At 35.0% G+C, this 17,068-nt stretch overlaps 1 protein-coding gene across 6 annotated transcripts in view; it reads right to left on the bottom strand.

The window, feature by feature from the left end:
- RYR2 (ryanodine receptor 2) overlaps nt 1–17,068 on the bottom strand; it is a 385,403-nt gene that overhangs the window by 106,449 nt on the left and 261,886 nt on the right. For all 6 annotated transcript variants that reach the window (XM_071432561.1, XM_071432585.1, XM_071432571.1 and 3 more), the window contains 11 exons: nt 16,006–16,279; nt 13,207–13,321; nt 12,488–12,620; nt 11,209–11,312; nt 9,667–9,802; nt 8,799–8,985; nt 8,207–8,312; nt 6,883–7,003; nt 5,443–5,612; nt 3,544–3,764; nt 2,143–2,233 (listed from right to left, as the gene is read on the bottom strand). In XM_071432561.1, coding sequence (XP_071288662.1) covers nt 2,143–2,233; nt 3,544–3,764; nt 5,443–5,612; nt 6,883–7,003; nt 8,207–8,312; nt 8,799–8,985; nt 9,667–9,802; nt 11,209–11,312; nt 12,488–12,620; nt 13,207–13,321; nt 16,006–16,279 — 1,658 coding nt within the window. The remainder of the gene's footprint in view (nt 1–2,142; nt 2,234–3,543; nt 3,765–5,442; nt 5,613–6,882; nt 7,004–8,206; nt 8,313–8,798; nt 8,986–9,666; nt 9,803–11,208; nt 11,313–12,487; nt 12,621–13,206; nt 13,322–16,005; nt 16,280–17,068) is intronic.

The raw sequence follows: 17,068 nt of genomic DNA, 5'->3' as shown, positions 1-17,068 counted from the left end.
AAAAAAGACAGGAATTTAAAAAAAAAAACCCATGTCTGATATGTAGAAGTGAGGATTTTGATAGCCAAAAATATAACCTTGATACTGCACTGTTCTTTTACACTTTCAACAGATCAGGAAAAAAATCCCAAAACAATACATTAAGTGTATTTATATATCTTCATATTTAAATAATCTGTTAATATTTATTTACTATTTAAATTGTTGGATGACTAAAGAAAAAATGAAGAGAAGAACTTAGATGCATATAAGATGTAAATAGACCGAAGTTTTATTATTTATGTAGAACCACAGGAGTCTCAGAAATATGGACTCTAAGAGCTGAATGTATTTTAAAATATTTTTTAAAACTATACTCAATCATGTAATGGCCAGACAAGTTTGCTTTTTGACTACATGTGGATAATAATATATATGAATATGTTTTTAAACCTAGTCAAGAGAGTAAGGTAGGTTTAGTCTTAGAGAAATCCCTGATGAAGCACTGAAATTATTTAAGAGGAAATAAAAACAAGGCAGTCCTATTCCAAAATGTCTGAACTATATGGAATTCTGGAACAGCATCACAGATTTGAATTTGCATGCTGCTTAAAACCTGAGGCAATTTTTAACTGTAGAAACCAGCAAATGTATTCACAGTAGATAGCACTGTATTCTGATTTGCCTTCATCATTTTCTCCTCTCTTCCCATTCAAAATTAGATTTTCAGATGTCTGATTAACTTCCAGCTGCCTCTTTACATTACTATAACTGGCTTGCCAGCCCATGCCCGTAAGGAATGCACACCACAGTACTACAATACTTTCAAATCAGAAACACAGCAGATATGGGTAGGAGTCCCTTGTTAAATCACTGGAAATCAGTTTACTGTCAGTGAAACCTTTTCAAAGTTATAGGTCTATCTTCAGATAAAGATTCAACTCTTCAGAAGTATTAGCCTTTTTGGTATGAATGGACAAAATCCTTTGCCCAAAATAACACCATGGTTCTCTTCACATCTGTACTCTTGCAAAGCCTGACTAGCCAAAAGGATCCAATTATTATTTCCTTACTGGTCAGTTCAGCAACAAGGGCAGCTCACTGCAGTCATGACCCTTGGTATCATAAAATCTGTTCTTTTAGATGAACAGATGTCAAGAAGCTGGGTTTTTTTCTTTCCCCCTCAAAAAAACAAACCCCAAAGCACTACAGCCATACAGGAAGTGCCAAGTTACTATTTGGTTTTAGCAACACATAAAATGCCATAATGCATTAGAAGAGTCCTCTTCAGGGCAGTATATTGAATTATTGACTGTTTTTCTCACAAGCATGAAAGAATGGCTGCTCCAGAATCTTTAGTTTGATTGAGGGTTTCTGGGAGGGCATAACCAAATTATGAAGTCCTTGGCAGGACGTCAGCAGCAGGCCCTGGTTTTGAGATTAACAATTTAAATTCCTCTTCTTTCACCAGAGTTGCAGATGTGCTGATGTGCTCTTAAAGCATAAAAATATATTAAATAAAAAATATTAAGTATCCAGTGCAAAACTGTGGTGGGAAAGCATTAAAAAGGACTGCTTAAAAACAGTAGGGAAGTTGTGGAAGCAAATGTTTATTAAAAGTAATGATGATGTCATGAATCTTTAAAGAATGTGTCAGCTCCAAAAGGAAAAAAACCCTCATTTTTCTTATGCATTAGGAATCAGAATAAAAAGATACAGCTAAACTTTTGGGAGCTGAAAACAAAATGTAATATTACTACTAAACATTATTACTTCACAGATTTCCAGCCACCACCAACAGAGTCCTTTTTCCAAAAGCAAGGAAAACCAATGCAGAGGTGAAATGTAAGAGCACATACAAAACTGTCAATTGTTATGTTTTGCATATGGATTCTGCACCCTGACCCTAAGGATTCTGTTTCCACATAGGCTGAAACAAACAGGAAATAATTAAGGAGAACCAAACATTAGACCCAGACTTCATAATTCCATATGGATGGATGTAAATCAGACTGAATTTCTCCCAAACCAACAATTTATCCTTAAAAACAATGGCCTTAGATTACTGCAGAGTGGAAATAACAAATATTACAGAGAATCTTCTCCATGCAACTACTTTCTGTTGCATAAAGAATGGTGTTGAATACTAATATTTACTTTTACCTTGAGAGGCATCTTTGCATGTTCATTTAACAGAGGTACATCAAATACTAATCTCCTCAGCAAATGCTGCATCATGGAAGGCCGCAACTGCCTAAAAGCAGACAAACCATTTCAAAAGGGTGTACCAGCACAGTTTCATGTAAATAATTGATAAATAAATTAAAGCAACATATCAGCTCTATGCTGTTAAAATTCTTCAAATGCATAAAATAGTATTTTCCTTGTGGCACTAGGGGTCCAGAAGAAAGCAAACAAGTGTATACCAAAGAAAATATTCCAAACAAGCTGAAAATCAAATGCTTCAAAGAAGCCAAGAAAACATCTGATCTACAGACAGAGAAAACCAGGAAAAAAACCCCTGCATTTTGATAATGTGTATTAGGATCACTATGCTCATGAAAAAAAGGTATAATGTTAATTTCTTGTAATATATCTCAATGACTCTTAAAATATCTTAGAAGCTAATGAAGACATAAGAGCACTATCTCTTTAGATGTGTTAAGACATGGCAGAGGGCACTAACTGGAAGGAGAGAAGAAATTGTTATAATATGAATTTTAGAATGGCATAGACATTAAAGCTTTCCAGATAAATAGCAAAATCTGGTAAATTTTATTGGTTCCTATCAATGCAATGTATATATTGAATGGCCATATCAAATACCATCTAATGTAATATATTTTTAGGGTATTTTTACAGTATTATAATATAAATGTCTGTAATTTCTGAGCACACAAGCACACTGCTAAAAAAAAGTCAAGGTGATATACTAAAAAAAAAAAACCAAACCAAATCCTCTGGTGAACTGAAAGCCTAAATGCTAACTGTAATTAGAAGCTGAATTCATATTTGCCTAGTCAGCTTTTCATAATTGAGTCTGTGGATTTATAAAAAATTGGATAATAACCAACTGGTTTTGACCTGCAGACACACAAACAAAATCTGTCACAAAGCTGTTTAGTGGAGACATAACAATACTAGTCATTGATTAGGATTTCAAATGGAACACACCATAAACAAACCTCTACATAGAATTAGATAATTTACTGAATATAAACCAGAAATCTGCACAGCTAAAATTATTTAAATGGCAATTCAGCCTATGTATTACTGGAGAGCTTTTTCTTTTTGCATTCTCGTAGTTAATCACCAAGGTTTTAATTAAAAAGATTTGGTGATGGTAGAATAACTGAGGACTGAATGAATAAGAACTGAGGAATGACTGGTAATTAATAAAACTGCAAATTGAGTACAGTATCTTAACAACTATCACAATTGTCTTACAGGGGGAAAAAAATCCTAATTATGTTACTGGTGGCATAGTTCTGCATTCCTGTATTATAAATATCAAAGATTGCTTTATCACTTAGCATTTCTGCGCAGCCAGGAGTATTTTCTTACCCACAGATGGACAGCAAACACTCTTCAATAGAATCTCGCTGAGCTTTGGTAAGAGAGCATCCCTTTGAGAGTCTGTACACAGTGTGCAACAAGGAATCAATGAGGGAAGCATGGTGCTCCGTGCCAGCAAACAGGGGAGCACATCTGGTCAAGAGAGGCAAGACTGCTGTGCAAAGGTATCGATTCAGAGCCAAAGCCATGTCCGTAGCACTTAAAGCAGCCTATAAATTAAACAGGACAGAAATTAGACTTGTCTCATCAGTGCAGTTACAAATGAAAATAAATTGTTGTTTTTGTCCCCTTTTTGTTGTAAAAGGGGAAATTTCCAAAACACATAAAGGAGGATGTGATACCTACTGGAATTAGATGCCTACCTTCTTTTGCTGCTTTTAAAGTCTCATAGAAAAGTTTGGTTTTGTTTTCATGAACGAAAACAAAAACAGTAAATGCAGCCATTCAAAAAATTATTTTCAAGATTATATTGAAAAATGCCATAATTGCTAAACAGAACACTTCAAAATCAGGTAATATAAGTCAGTATCTTTTTGCTATGAACAAGGCCAAGTTCCATGTGAGTTAAAAATCCTCACCCGCTCTTTCTTAAATATCTTGCAGAAAAGGACCTGAGGGTGTTGGTCAACAGCTGAACATGAACTTGTGCCCAGGGGGCCAAGAAGATTGCTGGCATTGTGGTTTGTATCAGCAATAGTGTGACCAGCAGGCCAGTGATCATGCCCCTGTACTCAGCACTGGTGAGGCTGCACCTTCAGTCTCCAGTTTTGGGCCCCTCACTGCAAGAAGGACATCAAGGTGCTGGAGTCTGTCCAGAGAAGGGCAATGGAGCTGGTGAAGGGTCTGGAGGACAAGTCCCATGAGGAGCAGCTAAGGGAACTGGGGCTGTTTAGCCTGGAGAAAAGGAGGTTCAGAGGAGACCTGCCTGAAAGGAGTCTGTGGTGGTGATGTGTCAGTCTCTTCTCCCCAGTAATGAGACAGAACAGGAGGAAATGGCCAGAAGTTGCAAAGGGGAGGTTTAGATGAGGTATCAGCAAAAATTTCTTGACAGAAAGGGTTGTCAAGCATTGGAACAGGCTGCCTGGTAAGTGGTGGAGTCATAATTCTGGAAGGGTTCAGAAAAACATAATATATATTCCAAAAAGTGGAATATATATTATGGCACTTGAGGATATGATTTAATGGTGAACATGATGGTGGTGCTAGGTTGACAGATGGACTTCTTAATCTTAGAGGTCTTTTCTGACCTTAACAATTGTATGATTCTATGATCCTAAATAACAACATCATTATTTTCAGAAAAAACTGTTGTCATAAAAGGTCAAATAAGAAAACCAAATTTAATGTCTTAGCTCTCATAATAGCTCTCTAAATCTAAGCTTTCTGGACCAAGACAGCTAAAATAAATTAGATAGAAAATAAGATTCACAGGAGGAAAAAAAAAAAAAAAAAAGGCAGCAACAGTGAGGAGGAACTAAAATAGAAATGTGGCAATTTTCTAAATAACAGTGTAGGTGTCCCTAACAAATGCACAGAGATGAATGCTTTCTGTCTATCTCTGGAAAGAGTCTCCCAGTCACTTCTTCCCTGCTGCTTCACTGGCAGCTCATCTGATTTGGATTCCATAGCACAAGCTCAAAAAGTCTCCTGGGGGAAAAGCATTGCATCTTTTGTAGATAAGGGTATCAGTGCAAATTCTTAAAAAGTGAGCATTACACTGGATCTTGAAAAATTATCAAAGCTCAGAAGAAGCAACATGCAGTTCAGCCAGCATTTGAGAAACACAGAAGATGTGAAAACATCAAAAATGCTTTTCCAAGGGATGAAAAATTCTGTAATGTTCTATAAGGTAAGAGAAGAAACATAAAAACAGACTGGAACCCTTACCGTATCTAATGAGGCAGCAGCACGAAGGTCTGGCAGAAAGCCAACTTCAAGAAGGTGTAGAAGAAAATCCTGGTCCTCAATTCCATAGACCCTGTCAAGGAACAAAACCATGGCTGCCTTGTGATCTGGGCAAAACCCCGCAGACATGTCAGGTTCCACCACAGTACCATCTAAAAGGAAGAAATAAGACTTCAGTGACAAGGATTCTCCTTCATCAGCAGACTAGGCAGTCATGCTGCTACCTGACAGAGCCTTTGAATCTCTGTTAACACCTAGGCATCTTCCCCAAATTTTGGTTAGACAAAGGAAACATATTTGCAGTTAAATCAAAAAGAATCCATAAGACAAATTCTACCCAGAGACCTCAAAGGCCCTGCATGCTTTTCTGTTTATGTTTTGTATATTAAGAGATTCTTAACAGTTGATATTCTAAATGCTAAGTACCTAAAACATAATAATTAACCCACATAACTACCTAGCTCTCAGCAGAAGCAGATGGAAAGTAAAAATTCCAAGAACGCTACATCAGAGATCCTGGAAATGCAGCATTGGTAAGCATATCTCTAATGTATGACAAAGAATTAGGAATGTGCTAACAAGCCCTATATATCTTAAAACTTTCAAAATATCTGAAAGGAATGAATTGAAATATTTTAAAACTTTGTTACTTCCATTTTGGAAAAGAAACAAGCATTTCTGTATCTATGAGCTGCAGATTGCTACTGAGATCTCACCTATAGGTCTATCCCTATTTGGAACATAAATAAGTAATAGTAAAATAGACTGATTGATCTTTTTATCTCTTCCACTGTAACCTATTGGAAAATCTTGTGCTCTGAGTGTCTAAACAATCTGGGTTGCATTTATAATGTTTTCTCTCCAAACACACAAAAAAGCAGAGGTTATCCCTTTCCCTTTTATATAGGTGCTCACATAGCTCCCACTATTGCAATCAATTTAATATAGGCAGGAAAAGCAAAGAAATGCATTTGCCTATGAATGTCACACCTATCACTTCACCATAGTTGCTGGAGAACAACTCTGGTGTCTTAGTAAGATCTGCTAGAAGCAATTGATAGGGTTAGAACAGCAAGAGCTAAGGATTATGTTACTGAGAAATGAGACTGCAGTATTGTAAAATAGTTCTAAGATCAGAAAGCATGCATTTTAAAATTTCTTTTTAAAGTTGTAATAGATTTTCATAATTCAATTTAACAGGATTTATATCAGTGATTTAGGGGTACACTGAATTGTTGACTACAGCATGCAGAAAGATTTTTGAAACATGTACGAGATACACATGATCTGTATTTTAATTTACATAATAAATAGTTGAATTTCTATATTTTTTTAAATGCTGAAAAAAGTATGACTGTTAATATGTCAGTAAATTACAAATCATAAGACTAGGATGGGAGAAAAAGTGCAGAAAAATCTTACCTTTTGCTATGGTTGGCATGTGGAAAGCAATACTGATTACTCCCACCAAATCTTCAAGTGGAATCAAAGACCGTAGAATTGATCTGATTCTAATGGCCTCCCCTTTACCAGCATGAATTAGCTAATAAAAAGACAAATAAAAATGTAGCAAGATCTTCATTTTATCTTCTGTACGAAAGAATAACTGCTCTCAAAATTGCATTATAATTAACAATGTAAATTTCATGCAATCTGCATTGATTTGCTGTAGTTTGAATGCAAATGTGCAAACTCTAAAAATCTACATGTTCGCTTATTAAATAAAACTAAGTTCATTTTCAGAACAGAAATTAGGTAAAGCTGGTGAACAAAGCCTTAAAATGTAGCAGCATATGGTGGGAGGGGTGGGGAGGAAAACAAAAGCAGATTTTCAGATGGAAAAAATTAGGGGTTTGTCTTGGTCAAATAAGACACTTTCAAGTATCTCAATTGTTTATTTTGCTTTTTAAAAAAGGCAGCAAGTCAGGGAGAAAACAAGACAATTTTTTATTCACATGAAACAGGTATTCATACACTGACCTTACTAACTACATATATCTCTTCTCTCTCAAGTTATCTATCCCTGCACAAATCTGATACTGATCTATACTAATGTATATTAATTAGGGCACATTCCAGGGTGAAATGAGAAACTATGTATAACTAAATTTCTGAAGAATAATAATGTATATTCAATCATAAACAACAAATATTTTCAAATAGTTTCAATCTCTAACATAATAAGAGATAAAGTTTTTACAGTGTTTCTAATTCTTTGTATCTAATGCCTGAAATAGTGACACCTTTTCTTTGAGAAGGTTTGTTGGTGTGAATACTTTTTGAGATACTGATGAGTATGTCCAAGTATTATGCTTATCCCTACATTTTAAAAAATGCCCATTAGTATTTACATTTACATGCAACTTAAAAAGTCTATTTAAAATAAGTTTATGAAGAATAAAACTTTAGTTTATAAAAAATACATCACTCTACACTATTCAGCAAATAGGGACATTTGAGGAAGTTTATTGTCACAATGGACAGTCAACAAAAAAAAAAAGGCAAGGGAATAATTCCTTTAAAAAGAAGAGCTTCTGAGGATTTTTTTTCCTGTTGTCAATGAATAGAACAGGACATTATGTCCACTAAGATACTGTGCGGCCATACCACTGCTTTAATACTTGATAGCATGAGGTATCCTATCCTATACCTAATACCTGAGAAAAAAATGAATGGCAAACCTATAACCTGTAAAACAAGTATGTGTTTACTTTACTTTCCAGTGTATGAAGAACATAGAACTTACATGCATTTCAGGAGCACAACGTCCTAAGAGATCAATCAAGGCAGCATAAAAGGTCATTATTGCATTTCCCATGTGAATAGTGTCATCTTCTTGTTCTTCTATTTCACTGTAATTAGGTAGATGTTACAATAAACAGAAGATTAAAAAAAAAAGAAAATGTTTTTAACAACAGTAATAAAGAAACAAAATTTCTCATAGGTGTAACAGCTTACAGAGAGTGGCTTCTGTCAACAAATGGACTTACAGCAGACTAAGACAGAATGTATTTTGTCCCTAAAAGATTGCAGCAACATCTCCATTGTAACCACTGGTACCATTTATCTGTCTCATTTCGCATCAGTGGACTGACTGTTAATGGAATGAAAAAGAACAAACAGAATTCTAGAGATGTCTTAATATTTAGAGAGATTAACTTAAATTAATAGTGAAGAGGAAGCACTGTTTAGCAAAAGATAAATCTCTCTCCAACACAGAATCCAAGGAAGAATGAACTGATAATTCAGGTGTTAAAACAAAGTAGTCATTTCACATCTAATATTATAAAACAAATAAACAAATATTATGAAAATGTAAGCAATTCTACTGCACCTACAGGGTTTTACTAGATCCATTACTTGGGGAAGGCCCATCTCTTGTTCGATCTTCTGATATTTGTATTGCCTCCTCCATGGCAGCAAGCAACCCATTGCCTCCTTCTCCTCTTAGAGCAGGACCAAAACACTCAGGTCGGCGAATAAGCAGTCTGACTACAACATTAGCATTCTCCTCCACACTCTCTCCTACCACAAAGAACAAATATCAAAATGCAAGATTATATCAAAAAGATGTCTGAAATATAATCAGAAAAATGGCACACAAAAGAGCAGAAACATAAATACTTTTTACTACAAAACAGTTAAAATATCACAACAGAGTTACATAAACACACATACTCCTCTATTACTGCAATGAAATGAAAAAAAATCCCAAAAACATGTTTTTATTCAAGATGTATTCAAGCCAAGGAATTAACTATGTGGTAAAGGATGTTTAAAGCACCACTGAAACTACTGAATTTTAGTAAAGATTCAGTCACGTGCAAGGGTTAATGAGGGGACCAATATAATTGCTTGGACACTAAAACTGGACTATCTAAATTTTCATTAAAAGATAGGGCTTTGGCTCTGTATCTACCATGATTTTATCAGAAAAAGATTTAGCAAGCTCTGCTCTACTTCCAAAGGAGACATGGGCATTTCAAAAACCAAAGCTGGATCCAAAAAATGGGGCAGAGGTCCACAGGACCCTAAATGCCCATTTCACAAATCATATAAGTTAATGTGTGTCTTGAATAATTCTACTCTTTCTGCAGGTTTTTTTAATTCACAGTAACTTACCAGGTTAGCTTATCTTACTATTTAAAATTATAAATGTATTTGGATATTGGAGGAAGTTATAAAATGTTTAGGCTTCTACTCTACCGTTGCAAAAAACAGCAAAACGAAGAAAATCCAAATATCTTTCCCCTTCAACTGGATTCCATCCGATGTCCGGGTAGCCTTTACAAATCAACAAAGGACAACTCTGCAACCCACATCCAGCCAAGTAGCGAACCACCTAAAAGCAAAGTTGGATGAAAAAGATACTAAATGTGAAAAAGAAGAGAAGCGCAAATTCAAGGGAAGCCTCCTCATACATTGTCAAGATATGGTATCCTCAATCTCTTATTCCTGACAAAACTGTATCATGCTCTGTGCAAATCTGAAGAGCACCGTCTTTATTAGCTCACTTTTCCAGTCTTTTCTTACTCCTGCCATGAACTGCACCACCTACTTATCTCAATTTCATCCTTTGTCTCTCTAGAATATGCTTCTCTACCTGTTTTCTCATTTCTCTTGCAACTCTGAGCATTACAAATTAGTCAGTTTTGCAATATCCTCCAACTACACACCATCCATAATCAAAAACATATCTTTTCTTTCATGAAAAATAAAAGGTCCACTCTTTCATTTTGACCACTCATTTTCACTTGCTTTTTTTTCCTTTCTTTTTTAAATGCACAGCAGTAATTACAGCAAGAATTACGCTCCTTGTAACTCAGGACTGTAGGCTCAGTAGTAGTCTTCAGTTGGCCCTTTCCTTTCTGAATTGTAAGAATTCTAAGCACAGCCTTTAGCCAGTTTTGACAGCTTCTTCTTGCTGAGCACTTATAAGAATGGTAAGACTGAAAAAATGTCCTTTTAAACACAGATGGTCCATGTTCCGATTCCAAGAAAGGAACATCTGCACTTTTATTACTTCTGACAGATGTTTTCCTTTGAAGATTATATAATTTCCAGAATTTGAGGTCTTCAAAAAGAAATTAGATATTGCAATTCCTCCGTACTTTCTTCAGAATGAGTTTTTAATGTCTACCTTGAATCTGTCTTTCCATTATTTAGACTGCTTTTTTATCCACTACTCACAGAGTAACTATTATTCTAATCCTCCTTGCAGCAGCAATTTAGACATACTGCACAATTGTCACAGATTCTCTTGAGTGTTTCATTCTTTAGTGTAATTAATCCAAATTTCTTAAACTTTTCAGAAACAGGTTTAAATGTTAGGGGGAAATACAACAGATATAGACAGATATCTCCATGAAAATTTGTCATATATTGTAACAAGTTGTCACAAAGCTCCTAGTAACCCTTATCGCCTCATGTCACCACTGCATGTCACCATTCAAAAGAACAACAAAGAAAGATTTTAGCAACCAAGTTTTGTTGGATATGGACTCCACTACTGCAAAATTAAGAGCTGCCTTTGAAGCAACTCCTTCTGGCTACAACTGTGTGTGTAATCACTGCAAACTCTGTTCAACTCTTCAGACCACCAGCAGAAAGAACAACTAACCAGGGTCTCAGTCTTCCCCTGAAAAGTACCAGAAACTCCCATATAATCTTGGATTTTGCTCACTCCAAGAAATGGGTATCTTCTCCTCTCCATAGGGGAAAAAATTGCTTGATGAAGAATATACCAACCTTCTCCAGATCAGGCTCCCTTAAAGCAAGAGCAAGCTCATTGTTATCCATTACAGACGCTGCAGCAACATCTAAAGGAGTGGACCCTCGCATAGAAGGAGAGGCTGTTAAAATAACATTTAGTTTTAATGCCAATTTAATAAACCCCAACAAAGTCACAGAAAATGCGTTAACTTTTTTTAATAAGATGCAACATTTTGTCATTAGTTAGGACATGATTATAAATATATAATTTATAATATCACTTTATAATACATCATCACACACTTGCATGAAATTTCACACTGATATGAAATGAAAATACAATATGAATGTTCAAGCTAAAATCAGCTTGTCTTGCGCATTCCTCTTCTCACCATATACTTTTAAGATCTCATTCTCATTTTCCTAACTGACATAACTCTGTTTTGAGGAAAATACAGTAATGACTGTATGTCTAATACATGGACATGCCACCAAATGCATTGAAATAGAAAATATCTTTACACTTTAAAATATAAGACTATAAATTCTGTATTTTTTTAAATGGCAGTAAATATAGCATTAGAAAAATCTAAGGTTTTCATATTGACTCTCCAAAGTCATTTGATTTGGGCTCTTCCTCTTCAAAAAGATTTTGAGTTTACACTTCTGCTCTATGCCTTTACATTAAAACATTCATGATCATTTAAAAAATTACCATGATGATTCCTAAATACAATTATATTGTCAATTTCAATTACAAAATTACATAAGGATAAATAAATTTCCTCTACAACATTTCAGGTGAGCAAAGGGAAGCAAACATGTTAAGAAAGTTTCAAGGTTCATTTCTGGGCATCAAATCATGCATCTAATCAAGCAAATGAGCTCTGTGTTTCTCCTACTGCAATAGCTGTATACTGACCAGTATACAGAAAAAAAGTGTAGGGCTGCAAGCTTGTGCAGTGAGAGGTATCATTGATATGGTTTGGCAGCATTTCTTTAAGGAAATGCTGCCAAACCATATCAATGATTCTCCTAGCAAAAACAGGAATATATTCTGTTACTCAACATTAGCAACTAACCACTGAGTCTCTCTAAATGTTCAGGCATATACAACAAAGTGTAGTAAATTAGCTCAACTTAATGCTACTGTCAAGGGAGCTGTTTAGAGCTATCAATACAGTTAATAAAGATATTTTGCACCAGAAATACGAGAAATTTCAATACACAGTGAGTAAATAGAGGGATGAAGAAAGATACAGGTGGTTTTGTATATAAATCAGCAGGAAGTTTGAAATTTTATTTTAATACTTACCAAGGCCAACACTGCTGTTTTCCAATAAATAGCTAAGATGATCAAACATAGCTTTTTGATTCTGCCTGCTGATGCGGCAAAAATAACATAGAAAACGACAGCAGTTTGCTACCATCTTTGGGAAAGTGATTTCCTAAGAAGCAAATAAAAGCAGACTGAAGTTCAAACTCTAATACAGACATACAACATGCAAAGGATCATTTTATATAAAGCCTTCTAACATACTAATACGTAGGTGGTGTACTCATTGCCCCCCAGGGATATTAACTGCTTAGGTTTCTCATTGGAATCAACAGGACTTTCACAGGTAGATAGTAAAACCTTGAGCGTCAAAGATCAAGGTGGCTTTAAAAACTAAAGCTGAGATCACCCACAGATTCTAAATTCAAACATGAAAGAAGGTGTATACTCAGTTTCATAGAGTAATACTGATTTGTTTTTTAAATTAGTTGATAAAAAGATCTCCCCTTTAAAACATAATAAACATAGAAAGTGCTACAGTTTTTTCTTTAAAGCATCTAAAATTACAGTGCTAATAATACCTTCCTCTGGAATGGAAGGACATATTCTTCTAAAAAACTTAGTCAACTGTTATGTTAATGGAAATTAGTAAGAAGTTATGATCCCAGTACCTCCAGTGACAGGTCAGAGCTTTATAGGAAAAAGCTTTGAACAGCTCTACTGTAAACCCTCTGTCTTCTAACAGTGAAATGCTTTACCTTGGATTCTCCTCCACCAAGCACATTCACCATCACTTCCATGACAGTTTCATGCATGCCTAAAGCTCTCATGAGATTTGGATGTTGGTAAAATACTTTATTATTCATGATGTCTCTACAGGAAAACAAAATTAAAAAACGTTATGGACAAGTAGTTTACCTATTAAGTTATTTGCAAAGCTGATTTACTGTGCAATTCTTCACCACCTCCTGAAGTAAAAAATTACCTCAGGGACTTTTCCCATTGAGTTTCAATCTCGCCTGTCTATTTTCTATGCACACTATGGAAGAACGTGACCTTTATTTTCCCATATTATAGTTAGTGCATTAATTACCCCTTGATTACACTGGAGTAGAAGAGTTTTCTACTCTCATTAGAAATTCTGCTCAGATCTAAAACTATGTTCTGACAAGAGCATCATCAAAACTGCTATATTATTTTATATTTTAAATTCAATCATGCAATATTTTTTGACACAAAATGTCTTTTAGATTATTAAAACGTGTAGACATTTGCTATCTGCCATCAAAAGCAATAAAAAAATCCTAGGGGAAAGAGGTATCCAGCTATCTTCTAAGTGTCAAAACCAGAAGCTGCACAAATATTATTCACAATTTACTGTTTAGCAGAACTCTTCTACATATTTAATCAGAACAGATTTTCATATTTAAAATCAGACTTTAAGATCATAATGTCAATATTTTATTTGACATGGTATAGCCAATAAAAATGTCCAGTTTAAAGAGTAATTAAATTTCTAAAAAATATAATTAGTCTTGAAATCAAATAAAACTCATCAATAACTGTGAAAGCAATTAGGCCATGGGAGAAAAGGATTAGCAGGTCACTAGAGAAAATACTGTTGGCAACTGTTCAAATTTCACTGTACATTTTAAACAGTTTTGATTTTTTTTCTTCCTGACCTAAAACTCCTTCTCTCAGGCAGGGAAAATTCAGTGTCTTAAAAGATGACATGTGAAGAAGACTATTTGACACTGAGTTTTTTGACTTCCAGTAATTTTTTCCCTAAAACCTAAAACTGAATTTCACATCAGTAATGATGCCTCCAAATGCTGTCTCATCTCCTTTCTCCCCTAATGCTTCAGGGTTGAAAAAAGACCTCAATTGTATCAATCTTCCAAGACATTCTAAACTCTTGGTTATCTGCAGCAGCTTTCTTTTACAGAAAGCAGTACAGAAAGTCAAAATGTCACCTCAAGGGCTGGCCAGCAACATTGCCCTACTTTGCAAATTACATCCACTTTCAGTGTTCTGTTTAACTGTGAACTGCATTATAAAATGTCATGCTTAGGGAAAAAAATCTTAACCGTATTATTGAGGAAACTGAGTTTTAAAGCAGCATTAAGTGACACTTCAATTTCTCAGCTGAAAGAAAGGAATACCACTCACAGCGAAAAAAAACCAAAAAAACAAACAAAAAACCAAAAAAACCCCTGGCATTTCTGAAAAGGTATTGGAGCTCAGTTTAGCCTAGAAAAGGTAAAAATACCACAGCTGGGTAACTTACAAGTTAAACAAGATATTATGGAGACTACCAAGAAAGGTGACAGGAAGAGATAGTGACAACAGTGGCTTAAGTTACACCAGACTTTCACGTATCAGCAAAAAAACCATTAACATTCAATATATTCAGAAAATCTTGGTTCTTAATTCACAGTAGAAAACGTTGAGGAAAAAAATGTATAAGAACTAAACACAGAACATGACATGAAAACCAAATTCAGTAATCACTCACTCATTTTAGACTTCCTAAACTGGAGTGAAATCAAACATTTTCAATCTGTATAAAAAGGTAGATTTGGAAATGCCAGTACTTCATGTCTCTTGACTGATGCCAAACTCTGCCTTTTGCCAAAGCCTTACCATGAGTATGCCAAAGACTTCGGCAACGATGAAACACTGATGAGACCTGCTGGTAACCTGAGAAGTAGGCATTGTTTATAATGACAATGCAAAATCATGTATAGACATTTTTTGGATATTTGAGGTTTCAGTAAGCTAAAAAGCGAACAGGAAAAAAAAGTATTTTGCACAACAAAAGCTTCGCTTCTGTTTGCATTCCTGACATTCTTTACATAATGCTGTTTTTCGTTCTCATTGCTCTTGCTGACTGGAGATTTTCAATAGATCACAGCTGATGCTTAAAATCAAAAGACATCTCTTTGAAAAACATGAGAGATTAAAACCAACTAACCTCTTTTGTGCTAGAGACTATCATGTTTGCTTTACTATTTCCTCCAATTGACCTCTTTATTAGCCTATACTTCACTATTATTAATCATACAATTAGGAAGAATAACAGTGTGTGAACTACTTCCCAGCTCAAACACATTATCTACATTTAGTGCAATAAAAAGGACAGCACATGTACAACAAAGGATGGATAAGCACAATTCCATTAACTGACTGCTGTGGGAAATCCTACGTGTCAAGAGCCAATAGCCAGTGCATTCATAGAGAATGGGTAGTATTCTTGACAGGATTCTTCAGAGTCATACTATTTAAAATGCATTAATAAGATAGATTCTGATATCATGAAATATTACATACATCTTTTCACCTTTTTTCAGAAGTCTTACAGATGTCAACCACTTTTCCCCTCATATGATACCTATAATTCTGCAAAGGCTTTATCTTACTACTGAGGATATACTGCATAACTGAGAGCAGTGCCTGCATTTATACCCATATTCAGATTCAAACTTCAGGTGCAACCTTAGCCATACAGCAAATAACAAAATCTGTAAATAAAGAGAAGTTACACTCCAGTTATTTACCCTAATCCACGAATCATAAGCTTCTCCTCTTCCTTCCCCATTCTGACGCTAAGCAAAGAACGGATTTGGCCAAGGGATGCCAGAAGATTGATGGTGTCTTCCACAGACACGCTATTTATGGTGTAGGTCTTTGGTAGGGCTCGAACCAGACCACCAATACCATCATACTGGCGATGGAGCAGCACAAACATGGCCCTCACTAACTCCGGGTCTTCTATCACTGACTCCTGGGCCCAACGCACCATCGTGTCTGAAATCAACTGCTGGAGAGTAGCTGGGAAGAAAATAAATAAAGCACAGAATTACCATTAATTGTTCATCTCCCTACTGCTAGTCCCTCAGAACCCACTATGCAACCTGAATTTGAATTAATTTAATTCCTAAGAAGCATTTTTTTCTTAGCATTTCTTCAGCAGTCTATCAAAGAAAAATAAAACCGCACGAGAGAAGCAGAAATATCTCAAAACCAAAAGCCTATACTAAAAATTAAAATGAAATGCATAACATTTATGAAGATATACAGGATGCTCACAAAGTCATTAGATTTATTTCTGTATATTGCTTTCAATATTTTTCTATGAATACAGGTCTGAGTGCTTTTTTAGCCTATTATGAAGTAAGGCTAATTATAAGAAACAGTTAACATAACAGTAAGGCTAATTATAAGAAAAATTATACTGGTAGCACATGTAAATGATATTTATTTACATGCCCAAGCTCTGTATCCACTCAAAGTTTTATAATGTACACATCAAAATAATTTAACTTATTCCTTTGCCAAGGACAAAGGCCTTTCAAAATAAATAAAGACTCTAATATTAAATAAATGAGAGATCATCATTTGCATATTCCCAGTTCAGTCTTCAATGCAACAAGAAACCTGTATCTGATAGTGCCACTGATAATCTCTATTAGTTGGGGTATATGTATGTTTGGGAAAGATATGTTGATATAGACAAGCTGTGTAATTGCAGTTAAGGTAATTCCAGGTTAACTCAAACCAACAAACAAAAAGAAAAGTAATTAAAGAGAGATACTGAAGAAATAGGAGCTTACAGAAAAT

The sequence above is a fragment of the Agelaius tricolor genome, unplaced genomic scaffold (assembly GCF_023055355.1).
Source record: "Agelaius tricolor isolate 1412-34295 unplaced genomic scaffold, bAgeTri1.0.p SCAF_1, whole genome shotgun sequence".
Taxonomy (NCBI): domain Eukaryota; kingdom Metazoa; phylum Chordata; class Aves; order Passeriformes; family Icteridae; genus Agelaius; species Agelaius tricolor.
This window is presented reverse-complemented; position numbering and strand designations above follow the sequence as displayed.